The sequence below is a fragment of the Cnephaeus nilssonii genome (genome assembly GCF_951640355.1).
Source record: "Cnephaeus nilssonii genome assembly, chromosome: 10".
Classification (NCBI taxonomy): domain Eukaryota; kingdom Metazoa; phylum Chordata; class Mammalia; order Chiroptera; family Vespertilionidae; genus Cnephaeus; species Cnephaeus nilssonii.
The window spans coordinates 33,734,289-33,752,246 of NC_137081.1; the positions used below are offsets into that span (position 1 = coordinate 33,734,289).

The 17,958-nt window shown below is 48.9% G+C and overlaps 1 protein-coding gene across 2 annotated transcripts in view; it reads right to left on the reverse strand.

Moving 5' to 3' along the window:
• The window catches only part of DRC11 (dynein regulatory complex subunit 11), a 117,471-nt gene that overhangs the window by 34,979 nt on the left and 64,534 nt on the right, over window positions 1-17,958 (reverse strand). For both annotated transcript variants that reach the window (XM_079782189.1, XM_079782188.1), the window contains 6 exons: window positions 16,767-16,886; window positions 12,651-12,726; window positions 7,660-7,766; window positions 7,410-7,511; window positions 5,265-5,320; window positions 3,531-3,613 (listed from right to left, as the gene is read on the reverse strand). In XM_079782189.1, the coding sequence (XP_079638315.1) occupies window positions 3,531-3,613; window positions 5,265-5,320; window positions 7,410-7,511; window positions 7,660-7,766; window positions 12,651-12,726; window positions 16,767-16,886 (544 nt within the window). The remainder of the gene's footprint in view (window positions 1-3,530; window positions 3,614-5,264; window positions 5,321-7,409; window positions 7,512-7,659; window positions 7,767-12,650; window positions 12,727-16,766; window positions 16,887-17,958) is intronic.

The window sequence follows — 17,958 nt, forward strand, 5'->3', positions numbered from 1 at the left end:
AAAGAGTAGGTGCCAGATATGTCTACTTTATCGATCTGTCTTTTTGTGATATAAATTTGTTTCTGTTCTTTTTTTTTTTATATAAAGGTTGCATAAGCTTTTATTGTGACCATTTCCCATTGCTTAAATATGTGATTAAAAGAGAGTTCAGGGTAGCTTTTAATGTTTCACAGAGCCTCCCTTTCTGCTGTTTTCATTTATGTTAGAAGTATAGTGGCTTGCTTTTTCAGATGTCCTTGTCCTGTGTCCCTCCCCCAATTTTTCTGGGCCTTCTCTTTTATCTCTATTGGCCTGGTCCTGTTCAACTGTAATTCTAGTCCCAAGAATTTCTTATCAGTATAAGGCCATCTTGGAAGGGAGTTGTGGTAGGTCACTTTTAAAGACATTCTAACAAACATGCCAGGTACAGAGTGAATAGAGGTTGGATTGCTCTAGCCCAAGCATGTCAAACTCAAAGGCTAACATATGCCAAATAAATGAGGCATGCGGCCCGTGGGCCATGAGTTTGACATGCTTGCTCTAGCTGCTACGTACTCTCCTATTTTACCCCTTTGCACTCATCTGCTATTGAGGTGGGCAAAGCACTCCCCACTCCTGCTGTGCATTCCAGTGAGTGCTTGCCATTAATTTGGAGTCCTTCTGTTCCCTGTCCCCGATGGCTTGCACTTTTGAGATCTGAGGGGAAATCTTGGCATTTAGTTTTAGTGTAAATGTTGCCCACAGGTTTTTATTTTTGTGATCCAGTTGCCATGTGTATTTTTATGAGGGGATTAGGGAAGATCCTCTGCCATCTTTCAAGCTAAGGGTCTTAACTGGAAAAAAAAAATAAGGAAAATGTGGAAAAGACCACAGGGAGACATCCCTGGTGGCAATTTGAAGAACTTTGTCAGACTGGGTCATTTTCATTGGAGGCTACTCCTCAGTGGCTGACCCCCTTCACTCTGACCTTGGGCATCTGAAGGATGCTGTCTGGAAGTGGACAGAGATCACTGAGAAAGTCCAATAGGTAAGAAATTAATAAGATGAGAAACAGGTCCACTATTTTTCTGAGACTCTACCATGTGCCAGGTACTGTACCAAACACTAGGAATTCAATGGAGATCAAAACAAATGTGATGTGAAGGAGGAAGCAGGCAAGGAGGAGAGGACTCACAATCCCAACCTCAAGTCCAGAGTTCTGTTAAAAATATCATTTTTTGCCCTAGCTGGTTTGGCTCAGTGGATAGAGTGTCGGCCTGCAGACTGAAGGGTCCCAGGTTCAATTCCAGTCAAGGGCACATGCCCAGGTTGCGGGCTTGATCCCCAGTAGGGGGTGTGCAGGAGGTAGCCGATCAATGATTCTCTCTCATCATTGATGTTTCTATCTCTCTCTCCCTCCCTCTCTGAAATCAATTAAAATATATTTTAAAAATGTCATTTTTTTTCATAGGCACAGAATTAACATAATCAAGGGAGTGTGGCAAAAAACCCTATAGTACTTGAACAAGAAACACATAACATAAACAGAAACCTAACATATATTCCAATATACCCTGGTAAAATTCTTACACTATTAGGAACTATGGAGGCTCCTCCACAGCCTCAGGAAGGAAATGTGACTTTCTTTCAAGGGGATTAAAGTGATCTTTTTTTTTTTTTTTTAATCAAAGGGCAACATCAGCCTTCTTGCTCCCACAGACCCAATTGGGCCACTGGAAACATAAGAATGAATAAGACGGAATTGAATTCTAACACTATTTAAAAAAGAGAGAATCCATGTGTCTACACAGATACCACAACTTTACAGGGAGGTTTCTTCCTAGAACCATGGTCGGCAAACTGCGGCTCGCAAGCCACATGCGGCTCTTTGGCCCCTTGAGTGTGGCTCTTCCACAAAATACCACGGCCTGGGCGAGTCTATTTTGAAGAAGTGGCATTAGAAGAAGTTTAAGTTTAAAAAATTTGGCTCTCAAAAGAAATTTCCATCGTTGTCCTGTTGATATTTGGCTCTGTTGACTAATGAGTTTGCCGACCACTGCCCTAGAAGAACAGAACTTAATAAATGTAGAAGGGGTGCTAGACACAGAACACCGCCACCTGACAGCCACCACGGCAACAGCCGATGCAGCGGAACTCCGCAGTAGAGGCAGACACCTTAAAGACGGGGAGGAACAGAATCTCCACAGCCTCAACGTAGCCACCCCCCAGTTATCCATTAGTGAAAAAGTGGAACATGAAGCTTTACAGGGGAAACCTGGGGAACAGCTCATTGGCCAGTGATTACACTCATCACCAGGGAGGGACAAGGTGTCACCCTGTGTCCCCGATGTGAACTGCCGAGAAGGTCACAGCGTCACCTGGGCAGCTTTCCTGTTACACGTGTCTCACGTGAATCAAGTCCTAAGAAAACATCAAACCAATTCAGTCGAAGGGCAGTCTGCGAAACAGTTCCGACTGTTTAAAAAGGTAATTCAGTGAAAGACTGGAAAATGCTGGAAATTGGCCTGGGTTGAAGGAGTGAAAGGAGACTGAAAAGAGAGGACCAGCACGCCCCTGATCCTGGACTGGAGTTTAGACTGAAAAAGACAGACGAGTCTACAGGACACTGTGGGACTGCTGGTGAAATGGATTAGTAACTAGATATTAACTGACAGCATCATATTATCATATTCATGTTAATGTTTTTGTTAATCCTCACCTGAAGGTATTTTTTCCATTGATTTTCGAGAGTGAAAGGTAGGAAGGGAGAGACAGAGAGAGAAACATCGATGTAAGAGAGACACATTTATTGGTTGCCTCCCACATGCCCCCCAACCAGGGCTGGGGACCGAACCTGCAACTGAGGTACAAGCCCTTGAACGGCATCAAAGCCAGACCCTTGGGTGCTCGGGCTGATTCTCTAACCACCCAGCCTTACCGGCCAGCGCAATGCTAAATTTTCTGAGCGTGACCATCTGTCGGTGGTTATGTAGGAGAATTTCCTCGTCTGCTGTGGACACCTGACACTGAAAGTGACGTCCACATCAGGGGGTGGGATTGTGTAGCATCTTTAAGCTTTTACTTTGTTCTCAGGTCATCACGTTTTTTAAAAATTAAGGAAAAAACAGTAGTTGAATTGGTGACGGCAAATGTCCCCCCGCCTTCCTCCCGACTCTGCCTGTGGCGGCCCCTCTGGAAGGGTCCTCCCGGAAGGACTGAGTGTGGGAGCACCAGGTGCTGTCCCCTCAGCACTCGTTTAGCCATGAACGCATGAACACGTCTCCGTGTCCTCACGTCCTCGATTCGGCTTCTACCAGAAAGAATGCCCCGGGGAACCTCGCCACTGGGTTTGAAAACCTGCCTCTGCCATGTCAGGGGCGAGAGCTGGACCCATTAGTTCACAGCGGAGTGAATTCAAATCAATTCAAATCCAACCAACACTGCGAGCCACAGTGGGCCAGGTCGGGAGTTGGACAAAAACACAAATGGAACATACTTTCAGCTCGTGGGGACTCAACACCCAAGGAATGACCTAGGGGCCGCATGCGTGCGTTCCGCGCCGTGCACTTTACCGATGTAGTCGGAGAGGTTGACTTTCAGGGTCTGGACCAGGAGCCCTTCTTCCACCAGTTCCTTGTACAGAGACTCGATGGTTCTGGGAAGGGAGCAGACTGTCGGTGTCACGAGCACATACGCAGAGGCAGCAGAATTTCCACTAATCATCACATCTGCAGAGAACTTTAACCAGATCTATTTCAAAGGACGTTTGTGTATGTGCAAATAAATGGGTTTTTGAGGCATTTCTACAATTTTGGGATAAATTAGACTTTTTAAAAACAATACGTTCACACATCCATGTATATCGCAGATGTTTCTCAGGAATACGAATGGTATCTGGGACCAGCTTAACTCCTGCTGTCTGTCCTTCCATCGGTCTTCATAATGGCACAAATGTGAATTAGAAATTACCCAAAAATAGTAACACAATGGACCATAATCATATATTCAATTAGCATCGGCAAGCCGTGGTAGATCATTAATCCTCCACGAAATTGATGTTTCCTTTGAAGCCAATAGTATAATAGTTTACAGGAAATATGTATAAAGAACAAAAGACTTACAGGGGAAATGATTCCAGTCTAAAGTTCTGAGTGTGATGATCTTTCAGGAGGATATTATACTTTTCCATAGTGTTTACAGATGTCAAAACCACTTCCCTAAGAGGTCCTTGGGCATACAGCCAGCACACGGGTAATTTATACTAATTGAGGGAAAACATGGAGGTACTATGCCCCTTGATGAATGAGACTCCCCAATGAAATTAACTGGGGCCTGACTGGCAGGAATTCAGATAGGTCAAGTTCAAATATTGTTTGGCATAATCCTCGGAGGTATTTTGTCTTTTCCCTTTTCTTTCCCAGGGGCCTTCCTTTTTCTTTAGACAGAGGAGCTGTAAATGTGACGATATGTAAACAGCTCCGTGGCTGCTCTAGGACCCAGGTTAGCGTGGATCCAGGTTAAAGACTTCAGAATATCAGGTTCAAGCCATAGACCAGTGGGATGAATGTTAATCCAATGACCCCAGCCTTTGATTGACTGGAATTTTATTCCACCAAATATATTTAAAACAGTGTGCCCTCAGCTGAGAACGAAGGAGGTTTGGATTGTGATGGAATTTGGGATAACAGTATCTGACCTATGTCAAGGAAATATCAACTGTAGCAGTTTAGCTTGAATACCTTATTTAATATAAGCATATACCATGCACAAAATATTAACATGAAATTAAAGATTCTCTAAAATAATCGAAACTCTATATTAAGAACACAAACCTATATTTAATATTGCCAGTGAAATAGACTTTTGTTATAGAATACATTTTCAACTTCAAAACTGCCTTAAACTATTATAAAAATACTGGAGTAAGGTTTCCATTAACTCGATGAAACAGACATTTCTTAGAGTGTCTCCATATTTCCTCCAAAGTTGGATCAGGATGCTATCGTTTAAACAATTTCTAAGGACCCCATGAACTTTAAAACGTAAAAAAGGTCACGTGAGCTCAGAGGCAATGGCCCACATGTGCCTTCTGAGCCCATCTTCCTGTGCATCTCCCAGTAGGTGCTGCTCCTTGTACAGGGTGCGGAGGTCCCACTGTGCCCGTGACACCTGTAGGGTGTGGGGAGCCAGCAGGGGCCCCTTTGCCAGCTGGAGGCTGAGGCCTCAGGTGTGCCCCATCCCCCTGTGGGTGTCCCCCCCTGCCGCCCCCCCCCACGTGCTTTACAACAAAACAGGGCCCTCCTTACCTGTCAGCCGTCAGGTCTTTATCCTTCCCCCTTCTCCCTTTCTTCCCCTTATTTTTCTGGAAGACAATGGAAATATCCAACAGGTTAGGAAAAACAAGGCAGCAGATTAACTCTAGAAATCAGCTAAGGGAGCTGGTTTTTGGCGGCGGCCGGAGGCCCAGGGAGAAGTGGCCGTGGTAGGGAAACACGGAGCAGATAGAAGGCTGGCTCCATGAATGTCGGAACTGGCCCCAAAGACCCCACGCTGTCCAGTGGACCCGTCCCTGGTGGACAGAAAGGGAGGTCAGCACCGTGAATCCGCATGGGGCCGCATTCCCATCAGGCCCTGGGCATTGTGATTCTGTTTCTCTGGGCTCTGACACGTGAGAGGGCCGTGCACGCAGGCGAGCAAGCCACGCGTGTCTTTGGTACCCAGTCACTTCTCTGTTAGCATCCGGTCTGAAACCAGGAGCCCACAGGGTCAGGGAACTGGCCACCTCTGGTTCCCAAAGGGCTCTGCCTTCAGAGACTCGGGACAGCGGGGAGGCGCCGAGAACATGATCTTTATAACAGGCCCGTCGCCTCTGCATTCTGAGGAGAACACCCCGCCCCCAGGAGCAGGTTACGGTGCCTCAGCACAGGCACAGTGTTTCCAGCCCGGCCTCTCTCCTCCTTTCCTGCTTCCCCTTCTATCTCAGACCTCCTCAGGCGACCCATGATCCGTGCCACACAGGACTAACCACGGGCCCTTACTTAATGCTTTACTCTTTCTCTCCCTATTTCCTCATTCATTCACTCATTATTTTTATTGCAGTATAATTTATGTACAATAAGGTATAACCATGGCTTCTCCAGAACTCTGATGACCTAAAAGGTTTTGTGCTACAACAAGAGAGGAATGAGAGAGAGAGAGAGAGAGAGAGAGAGAGAGAGAGAGAGAGAGATATGGCCCCGAGAGGCAGGGCCAGTGATGTCATCAAGGGGTTGCCAGCTGATGAATGTAAATTGATTAATTTACAATAAGAAATAGAATTGTCCAGGGAAATGGACCCTGTAGATGTCCCCCTTGCCAGAAAATCAACATGGAACTATAATAACTTCTTACGAGGTTGCTTGGTGAGAATGCTGCAGACCAACCGGCTGTAAAGCTGAGCTTCCCACGATGCCCTGCTCGGGTTCCATTAATTTGTTGGAATGGCTCACAAAATTCAGGGACACATGTCTATTAAAGGGTATTGTAAAGGATACAGACCAATAGCCAGGTGGAGAGATACACGGGGCGAGGTCTGGGAGAGTCCTGAGTGCAGAATCCTGGTCAAGTTGAGGTGTGCCACCCCGTAAAGTTGGGGTGCGTCATGCCCCTGGCATGTGATTTGTTCACCATCCTGAACACTGTCCGAACCCCGCACTGGGGTTTTATGGAGGCCTCTTCACGTCGGCGCGGTCAATGATCCTCCCCCTTTCCGGCCAGTCTCCCTCCTCAAGAGAATGGAGGTGGGGCCGAGAGTTCCAGGCTCCTCGTCATGGATGCTCTTCCTGGGGACCACCTCCCATCCCGAACCATCCAGGGGCCTGCCCAGAGCTGCCCATCAGAACAAGATGTCCCAAGTGCTCCTATCACTCAGAAATGTACAAGGGTTTCGGAAGTTCTTTGACACAAGCAGGCAGAGACCAATATATATATTTTCTATGATCTCACAGGGCCCTAGGAAGGGAACTTTAATTATTGGGATCCAACTGGCTACTCCAAACCACTGTGAGAAGGATCCGTGGCAATTTAAACTGCAGTTCATCTGATCTGCCCCCACCCCAAGAAGCTGCTCATTGCCACTGGCCCCCCACCCTCACAGATCTACCTACAGGGAGAGAGGGGTGGGCACGTGAGGCACGTGCCCTGGCTCCTCTAGTCCCCCTCCGATGGTTGGGGCCTGGGCGATCAGAATCCACAATGGTGAGGGGTTGACTTTATCCCCACAACCCGAGGGCTAAGTGGTGAAACAAGGCAGATTCAGGGAGGGAAGGCATGTTCCCCTGGGAAGCAGAGGGGACAGCCAGGTGGGCCGGGCAGCATCCTGGCCACGCCGCTGGAGCCTGGGAAAGGGGCTCCTTGTCACGGGTGGAATCTGCCCTCGGCCTCATCCCTCCCCACACTCATTCACTACTCACATTTTTACCTCCTTTCTTCTTTCCTGTTTTGACCGGAAGTTCCTTTTCTCTGTTCACAGCTAGTTTGATGTTTTTTAGTTCCTGTCTCATCAGCTCATCAACCTAGGAGAATACAAAACACACCTCTTTCAGGTGACTTTGCAGGCCTCGCGTGTCCTCGGTTCCGGGTCGGTCATGAGGAGGACCCGGCACTCAGCACCGGCACTGCCAGGAGTGGCGTGGTGTCAGCACACCAGCACTGTGGCTCTACCTGAACCCGGATCTCCGACTCCAGCTCCTTCCGTTTCTCCTCTTTGATCATTTCCGGATCGTAGTCCTGGGGGAAATTCAACGACTCGTCTTTATTCTTCCACATGTCTATGCTCCAGAAGGACAAAGAAAAGGAAAATGAACATTTCTTTCAACATGAAGACAGATAAGCAGCTCCAGCAACAGAAAACACACGTTTAATTTCTACACGCAGGTCAGGCGGGCCCACCTCACTGCGGGGACCGGTGACTCAGCAGGAAAGCTGGCCGGGCACAGCCAGTCTGGATCCAGGTCTGGCAAGGGCAGGAGACCTCAAAGGCTGACATGGGCCCGTGTGGCAGGAGTGGGCATAAGGAAGGGGCTGAAAGCGGGGCCGAATTTTTATTATTTGAAATAACCATTCCCACGAGTGGGGGAGGCCAGAGAGGCCTCCCCCATTTCCAGAGTCAGAGCATGAGGAAAACACCTGGCGTAAGATGTCTATATCATCCCATTGGTGTGAAAAACGCCTGAAGTCATGAATAAATGAATGTAATCTTTGCCCCAGCCCTCCGGAAGGTGCATTTGTGGTTAGCGTGCTGGGTGTGTGCACCGAAAGCTCAGCTGGTGTGCTGAAATGTACATAAGCTTAAATGAGGAACATGTGAGATGGAGGAGTAATAGCATGCTTCTTTTTATGTGTTTAAAGTTGTAAGCTGCCCCCCTTGAAAATACTATAAAAGGTTTAAATGTGCCCTATTTATTAACAGCAAATATACGATTAACTAATAACAATAACTTATGAGAATGTATTATCTACTTATAACAACTCTTTTCTAACTTATATGATGACTAAATCTCCAATAGTGATTTATAAACGTTTCAATAAAGCAAAACTGCTTTGTTGCTTACTAACTTTGCTTTTCACTTGGATACTAGTTTTACCCAAATCGGGAAGCAATGCATTTAATAATGAAAAGAACACATCAAGAAACAGCACGTGCTGGTGAGGATGCGGGGAGGAGGGAACCCTTGTGCACTGTTGGTGGGGATGCAGGCAGGCGCAGTTGCTATGGAAAACAGTAGAGAGGGTCCCCCAAAAAGAAGTTAAAAATGCATCTGCCTTATGACTCAGCGATTACACTTCTGGGTATATATCCAAAGAAATCCAAAACACTAATTCAAAAGAATATATGCACCCCTATGTTCATGGCAGCATTATTTACAATAGCCACGAATGAAAGCAACCCAAGTGCACATCAATAGACAAGTGGATAAGAAAGCGGTGGCACCTATACACAATGGAATATTACTTGGCCATAAAAAAGAACAAAATCTTACTATTTGTGACAAGACAGCATGGATGGACACAGAGGGTATTGTGCTAAGTGACATAAGTCAATCAGAGAAAGACAAATACCATAGGATTTCACTTACATGTGGAATCTAAAGAATAACATAAATCAACAAACAAAATAGAAACAGACTCATAGACACAGAAAACAGACTGCTGGTTGTGGGGCGGGTGGCGGGGGGAGGGCTTGGGGACTGGCTGAAAGAGGTGAAGGGAGAAAGAAGCATAAATTGGTAGTGACAAAAAGTCATGGGGAGGTAAAGTACAGCATTGGGAATATAGTCAATAATATTGCAATAGCTATGTAGGGTGCCAGGTGGAAAAAAACATTAAAAAATAATAATAATAATAAAAAGAGCAGAAAGGCACACAGACTTGCACAGAAAGAAAACCATGACGTGGATACTGATGTAACAGCAGCCGCCCCCCCTCCGCCCCCCCCCCCCCGCCCCCGTGGCCAGTTCCCGGAGCTGTAACTGTATCACACCAATGCAGCCCGCCGACCGCACCTCCACACCTTTCACACGGGCCTCGTTTTCCACCGAGACTTTGCCTTTCTCATGACACTTCTGCACAGGGCACTTCTCAATCCCTTCAAGAATGTCACGGACATTTGTAAAGGCAGGCAGCCATTCACGGCCCTCCAAGGGCAACCCCTGCCCTGCTCCCGCCTCCAGCAGAGAATGAGCCTTTATCTGAGGCTGAAAAGCGGGCCGGGCACTTTCACACGTTAGGGGGTGACGAGGGAGGGGGCTTCATCTCAGCGATTAAAATGCTAATGGTTGCTCTGAAAAGGAAAACCTTTGATTTTGAAGAAAAGACGTCTAAGACAGGACATTTCATTTCTTTAAGTTACCAAAGACCTGGCAGATAACACATGAAATGCCACACCACCCGCCCCGGGAGCGACAGCCTGTCCTGCTCCGGAAGGACCACGGGGCCTGCTTTGGTTTTTGTTTTTGTCTTTTTTTTTTTTTTTTTGCCGTAATGGAAACAGATATTACACAAAAGGCATGGATAGTCTCAAGAGCTTCCCCTGAGCTCTTCCTCGGTTAAAAGACTTGGCTTCTTTAAGAAACGTAAGATTTTCCCTAAATTAATTTTTCCTTTTATCAAAACAATGCATGCACATTGTCTTAAAGTCCAAGAGCATTAACAGATCATAATGAAAAACTGCCTGTCCGCCTCCAGGACATTGCCGATGGCATTCATTCCCACGTTCGTTCATTCATTAGAAAATGCACTGAATAGATTCAGATGTATTCATAAATCTGACTTATTCATATGCTATGCAATTTATAAATACTTTATTCACAAATTGTTAAATTCATGACTTTATGGAACCTCATTACCAGCCAGGCACTGCCCTCGGAGTGGCCCAGAGCAGCAGGCCCTGTTCCCAAGGCCCGGGTTCCCGCTGCAGGAAGACAGTGAACACACACATCCGAGTCAGATGGGTCAGGGTGGGCACAGGGTCAGGCGGGGAAGACCTGCAGGGACAAGCATTCCAGGCAAGGGGAACAGAAGGGACGAGGGCCCTGAGGTGGAAGTGTGATGGGCTCATGGGTGGAAGAGCAGAGCAGCCCAGTGGAGCAAGGTGTGAAGTGATGTATTTTCACATGAGCTTTAGCTGTTTCTCTGGTCTTCTCCCGGTGTCTAATAACATGCTACCTGTGGACTTACCAATTTTAGCCTCTTGACTTCTTATGATGGTAGAGGAGGATTGCTCTCTCCCACTTTTTCTCTTTCTCCCTTGTTTTCAGAGGAGAAGAGAGCCAGGCCTTCCAAATGCTGGGGAACTGTTGCCCGTATGCGTGCAGGACAATACCTAGATGTACAGGGCACCACCTCAACGAGGGAGTAATGAGAGGATGAGGGGGTGGCAGTCAGGAGAGGCAAAGGCAGGCCTGAGGATGAGGTGACCGGGCCCTGGGAGCGAGGGCTTCTGAAGAGGATGAACTGCTCAGTTACCTAATCTGTTGGGAGGCAGGAAAAATGAGCTCCAAGGTCCGAGAGAATATGAAACAAGTGAGGGTTTAACTTACACAAGCTACCCAACATAGGGCACTGTCCCCACCCCATCCACCGCCACCATCCAGTAGGTGTGTTGCTGGCATGTACCACTCTGTATCTCCAGGTTGGCACGGTGCCGGGCACACGGGAGACAGCCAATGGTGTTGAATGGATGTTTTTGATAGTGACTGTTCCGCTCTGTTGTGGGTTAAAGAGTGGATGAACTCACAAACCTGAATGACGGCGGGTCTATCAGCACCTGCCGACGGGGCAGTGACGCTCACCTGTCCTGGCTGTTGTGAAGAACTGAAGCCAGCATGGGAAACACTAAGCTTGGCATGTCTTTGGCCCCTAACAAGTATACATTTACCCTCCCTCTGCCTTCCTCCCCAGTTAGAGCGGCACCCAATCCTGCCAACACTGTCCTCTCCTCTGGGCTTCTCCCGCAGGCCAGCCTTTCACCCAGAGCAAGACCCGCACTCTAGAGCTTTGTGAAAAAATTTTAGGGGTACATGACACTCTTCCTTTGGATAACTGGTTTATCAGACCTGTAAGGACTCTGGGCTTGTGGCTGAGGATGAGGCTCCATTTATTGGGGAAAGCCATGAGTTGGTTTAATAATATGCTATGTAACTACCAGCATGGGTGCTGTCCAGACAGGACCAGAGTCAGAAGAAGGCGCACACGTGGCTGCCGCTGGGGAAAACTGCACTTCACGCCCTTGTTGCATTTCTGAGGAATTCCCAACTACCGCCACCTAGCACCAACGACCACAGTGCCCGTGGCCAGTCATTCTGTGCTGGGGTTTATCCTGAGGGTGGAGTGGACCCAAAGGCATTGGACAATTGTTCTTGTAAATCTTCGTGGAAACATCTGAAAGGCCAATCCACACACTTGCAGCTCTCGCTGGATGTGGCTGGGCTAATTATGAGAATAGGGGACAAAGAACGGTGTTGGATTCGGCACAGGTCTCATAGGGCTAAAACCTTTTGCTGTACGTATAGTATCGGCTTATCAAACCATCCAGGCCACGGCTTCCTGCCCTTTCATTACAGCCAGAGGATGTGAAGAGTTAGGGGTCCAAACACAGAATGGAGGTTTTGATTATGTTCTCATCCTATTTTCTTAGCCACTATCTGCCTTCTTTCCTATCCCCTATCTGCCTTCTTTCCTACCCACTATCTGCCTTCTCTCCTACCCGCTATATGCCTTCTTTCCTACCCCCTATATGCCTTCTTTCCTACCCCCTATCTGCCTTCTTTCCTAACCCCTATATGCCTTCTCTCCTACCCCCTATCTGCCTTCTTTCCTACCCCCTATATGCCTTCTTTCCTACCCCCTATATGCCTTCTTTCCTAACCCCTATCTGCCTTCTTTCCTACCCACTATCTGCCTTCTTTCCTACCCCCTATATGCCTTCTTTCCTACCCCCTATATGCCTTCTTTCCTACCCCCTATCTGCCTTCTTTCCTACCCCCTATCTGCCTTGAAGGCACTCAAAGGAATCTAAAAGTAGAGAGGGGCAGGTCTTGGTTCTGAGCTGCCTGCTCACAGCCTCTCCTGACAGGGCGCTGGGTGCCGGGGTCAGGGGCCTGCTGGGCGGACAGAGTGACACCTCCGTGTTGCTCTTACTCTCCCAAACTGACCTTTGTATGTGTTATTTCCTTCCTCCATCGTTCGAAGGAAAACACTGGGTGACATTTTCCACGGCTCGTCTTCCTCCTGTTAAAGCAGAACGATATGTCTGTGACTCGCAGGCACAGTGCACCTGCCGAGACCGGACAGAAAAGGCGCATCCACCGTGACTCCTGCCCCCACGGTCCCCACACAGACTCCTCCCTGCGGGCCAGCCGGACACGGGGCGGGGTGGTTCTGGAGATGTAGCTCCGCTGCTGGCTCACGGGGCGCCCTGATGCCGCTGTCCACACCGGTCACCTCCCCGCAGTCCCCATGCCCTGAGTTTGGTCCTGTCCCCTCCCTTCACCATGTGTGTGACCCCGCCTTGGGGCTGCCTCCATCTGTGCTCTGCTCTGCCCAGCGCCAGCTCTGCACCTGTATGAGCACCTGGCTGCCCCTCCCTGCTGCTCGCCTGGCCCCTTCCTCAGCCAAGAAGCCATCCAAGCCTCACCCGGGCTCCAGGGCAGAGAGCCCGAGCACCTGCCCGAGCACCTGCTGACCACGCGGTCCTGGGCCCCTGCACCGCCTGCAGGTGAGGCTGAGCCCTCACCCCTGGAGAAGTCCCCTCCGCCCCGCAGCGCCCCGCTGCTCCCGCTGTGACAGCCCGGCTCGCAAACCCTCACCTGATGTTTCTGAGCAATAATGTTTATTTATACCGTTAGAGTGCCAGGTGCCTGCAGACACTCCCGTGGCTGTTGTCACCCACAGAGGGCAGGGGAATAATGTGGGGGACGTCATGTCCATGAGTTTTCCTGGGCCCCCGGGTATTCCCGCCACAGCTGAGAGGCAGCACGGCCACGAGACGATGAGCACCTTCCCCTGGGCGGCTTCCGGAGGGCATGGGCGTGTCCCTCCTTTCATGGGCGTGTCCCTCCTTTCCGGACACCAGGCACCCAGGGCAGGAGGGGAGACGGAGCTCACAGAGCGAGGAGCTACGAGGAGGAGGTCGGGGTGCTGGGGGCTCATTCATGGAGGGCCTGCCTGGAACCACAGCTCACAAATCGTGGGGCTGCTGCAGCCCAGGAGGGAGGCCACCGGCCTCGCAGCACCTGGGGGAGAACGTGAACCCAGAACCACCAGGGGCTCAGAGTCCAGGGAGCAGCTGGCCCACCTTCCAGGACCCACATGAGACCCGAGCTCACTATGGAAGTACCTCCCTCCCCTGCCCCATCCCCCCAGTGCCCAGGGCTGGCCACTGCCGCTCTCGGCTACCCCACGTCCAGTCATTTGAGAAAAACTTGTGAGAGCAGCAAGAAGACCAGTTGTTGGATAAAGCTTGTCCTTGGAGGAAAGAGCTAATGTATGGTCACCTGGGAAATTTAAAGTAACTGCAATTAGTGTTCTCTGAGGTACTATTCATATCTCTCTCTTCCGGTGTCACGGAGGACTCATGGGTCTTTGACATTTTTTAGTCAATGTGTTGCTGGCCATTATTGCCATTTTTGTTTTGGATACTCAGATTGTCCTATTAGGCTGGGAGCCCCTATAGGTGTGAATATCGCCTTTATGGGGGAGGAGGAGGAGGAGAGGGAGAGGAAGAAGGAGAGGAGGGGGAAGAGGAGGAGGGAGAGCAGGAGTGGAAAATTCCCGTTAGATCTGAGGCAAATGTCCCCTCCTCTGTGAAGCCGCCCTGGATTCCCTCAGGCAGACGTGACTTTCCCCTGGATCAGCAGGATGTTCGGAATCCTGGCATCTGTTTCTCTGTACAGATTACTGGCTATTCACGTCTTACGTGCTCTCTTGGCCTCCCTGCCTCGGTCACTTCCTCTCCCACAGTCCACCCCACAACATGGCCGTGCAGCACAGATCTTAGATTACAACTCACTGAACTCCCAGCTGCTCAAGTCACTGCCCAGAGCTGACTCCTCTCTGGAGGCATGAGGCTCCGCCAGCCCCCCAGCCCATCACCCGCTGCACCTTGGCAGGCCCCACACGCCGCACATCCCTCTCTGAAGCTGTCCTCTGGTTCTCTGGCTTGGAGATTGCCTGGAACCCCTCATCCTGCCTCCAATACTTGTCCTCCAGGTCCCTCTCAATAGCCACTCTGCTACCTATGCTCATTTGTAACATCTCAGGAACATACAAAGCTTTCAATCTTCTCCCTGTGTGATATTTTGAAGAGTATTTTCTGTTTATAGAGGTTAGTGGAAATATTCAGATAATCCTATCAGCTTTTTAAAAATATGAGGTCTTTCCTAGTTTTCTGATTATTTATATGTGGCTGGCGGCTGCTAAGCCCCTAAGTTATGAGATACCAGAGCATCGTCACAGCTCTGCCCCGGACACAGGCCGCGTGAGTCAGTGTCTGTGCACGTTCAACAGAACTATTTCCTCTCTCCAGGCCTTACCCTTCCACCAGAATGAGGAACAGATGTCATTTTTCTACAGGTCAAAGTACCAACTCTCACACACGGGTTTGACTGGCTGGTCTCAGGAATGCTTCCGGACACTCGAGGGTTGACTTTTAAAAGTCAATGGGAAAGATAATCTGATCTCTAAGAAGCATACCCGCATAATTTATTTTATTTTTATTTTTAAAATATATTTTATTGATTTTTTACAGAGAGGAAGGGAGAGGGACAGAGAGTTAGAAACATCGATGAGAGAGACACATCGATCAGCTGCCTCCTGCACACCCCCTACCGGGGATGTGCCCGCAACCAAGGTACATGCCCTTGACCAGAATCAAACCTGGGACCCTTCAGTCCGAAGGCCGACGCTCTATCCACTGAGCCAAACCGGTTAGGGCCCGCATAATTTAAATATACCAATTTTTGTTAGCAATGACCATTTATTCTTTCAATAATCACATTGTCACTTTGGAGACCTGTACTTTTCAGGACTAAATTCATTTCTAAGTGATTCTACAGGGTGTCACCCATCATTTGCAACTACATCATAAATACTGATGTACTCAAACTTTGCTTTTTGTTCTAAACTGTTCATTGTTAAGTGACTCTTTAAAAAAAAGTTTTTATTGATTTTAGAGAAAGAGGAAGGGAGAGGGAAAAAGAGATGGAAACATTGATGTGAGAGGAACATCATCCAACGGCTGCCTCCTGCAAGCCCCATTCTTGGGATTGAGCCTGCAACCCAGGCATGTACCCCAACCGGGAATCGTACCGGCAACCTCTTGGTGCATGGGTTGATGCTCAATCACTGAGCAACACTGGCCAGGCCTTAGGTGACTCTCAAATAGCTAGTTAATAAAACACCATCACTCAACACAGACCAGATTGCGTAGCTGGTACTTTCAGATTTTTATGAAACAAGCTTCACTAACAGTGAATTTCCAATCTGCAAATGGCAGATGCCCTCAAGCATGCTGAGAGAAGAGATGAAACATTGAAACTCTTCCGAATTGTTCTTACTCTTGGGGACTGCTTAAAACTCTCTTTCCAAGCGAGAGGAGGGTTATTAAATCAGCGTTATTGTGTGAGCTGTCATTTTTGGGGCGGGAGATGAGGGAACAGTTTATAACTTTTGGAGTACAGGCAGATTAGCAGGGCAATAGGTGGTTTCACGAGTTGGGTTCCCTGGAGATACTAAGAGGGTTTACTGGGAATAGCTGAGAGGGTTTACTGGGAACAGCACCCATGAGGAGAGGCAGGGAAGGGAGCCGCAAACCGGGGCACAGGGAGAATCTGGCTGTTATGCAGTGACAAGGAGCTCTCAGCTGATCCCACAGAAAGCCAGGAGCTGAGAGAACCCTTCAGAGTTGTCCCAGTGAGGTGAGGGGGCTTGGCTTTGTACTCTAACATGACTGTCCTTGGATGCAGCTGCCCGGGGGGTGGGGGATGGTAACCTCACGTGGATCAGCTCCCTTAGACCCGGAGGTCAGAACATTCTGGGCAGCTGGGGACTGAGTGCCTGGGTCCAGAAGAGGACGCCCAAGGGGCCCACCTCAGCACAGAAAGGATGGCAACCAACTGTCGATCAGCACAAACAAGATGGGAAAAACCACTGGCTGACAGCATGGTTTCCTAGGAAAGGAATGACTGCCATCTCAGCAGGTCTGAGATGATCCCATTGACTCAAAGCAAAAGAGCAAAAAACTCAACTTTGTAAAATTCCAGTTTCCTTACCTTACTTTTTTCTTTCGGTACTTTCTTTTCCTTAACTTTTTTGACTTGCTTTTTTTCCTTTTTCTTCTCCTTTCTTTTTTTTTCCTCCTCTTCTTGGTTTGCAATAATATCTTCAATAACCTGGTAAGAAACAAAACAACGATAGCATTTTAATGGAGCCCTATCAAGAGGAGGACTGTTTTTCTTGTCTGGATGGAAGTGTTTGCTGGTCAGTCTCGGGTCTCTGCCTTCTCTGGGCCCGCAGGGTGGCTCCTCCTGGGATATCACAGGGCTCTTGCCTGCCTCTGGGCGGGTTCGTCAGTGGGAGGCAGCAGTCCGGCCTCTGAGGGCAGATGGAGAGAGAGGTGGGGCATTCTGAGCGCAGCTCCTCCCTAAGGCAGAGCTGCTCAACTCCCAGCAGCTCCATGACACGAGGGGATCGAGGCTTCCTCCACACCCGAGCCAGGGCCTCAGTGCCAGGCCTGGCCACACCTATTCCCCAAATCCCAGTTGAGGATGCCCTGTTTCCTGCCTGGACTCCGATGGTGACAGCTGCTCTTGCAACAATGTCACGTTCCCTAAATGATCATGCGTCTCTTCTCAGAGCTGGTTTCTTCCAGTTGTGGTTTAATTTATATTTCCTACAGCGACCAAACCCGTTTACTCCTCCACAATTAAAACATTTGTTAAGCAGTACCTGGTTCATACAGGACCAGCATCATCGAAGAATCAGTAAAGGCTTCTAAAATGTCATATAATTCAGTTCAATACAACAGATGTCTGAGGAGCTCTCACTTGCAGGGACGGAGAGCTATGGATTCTGGGAGCTAGGAGGGTGAGGATGAGAGGACACACATCCTGTATGACCCTCAGGCTCTGCTCATCACTGGCCATGGGACTGAGATGTGCGACATACCTGATCTGAGACTCAGTTTCCTCAGCTCTAAAAGGAAGTTAACACGTCCGTCCATAGCACTGGCGATATGCCAGGCCCGGTTCTGCGAGCTCCACCGACTAACTCCTTTACTCCTAGACTCAGCCCTGGGTAGAGCTGTTATCACCCATTTTACTGATGAAGGAACTAAGGCACAGAGTTCAGTAACCTGGTCAAGGACACACAGCTAGGGAGTGGCGGAGCTGGGATTAAACCGGTGCTCACCAGGATGCACTTCATCATGTAGGAGAGAGGATGTGAGATGAGAAAGGATATGTG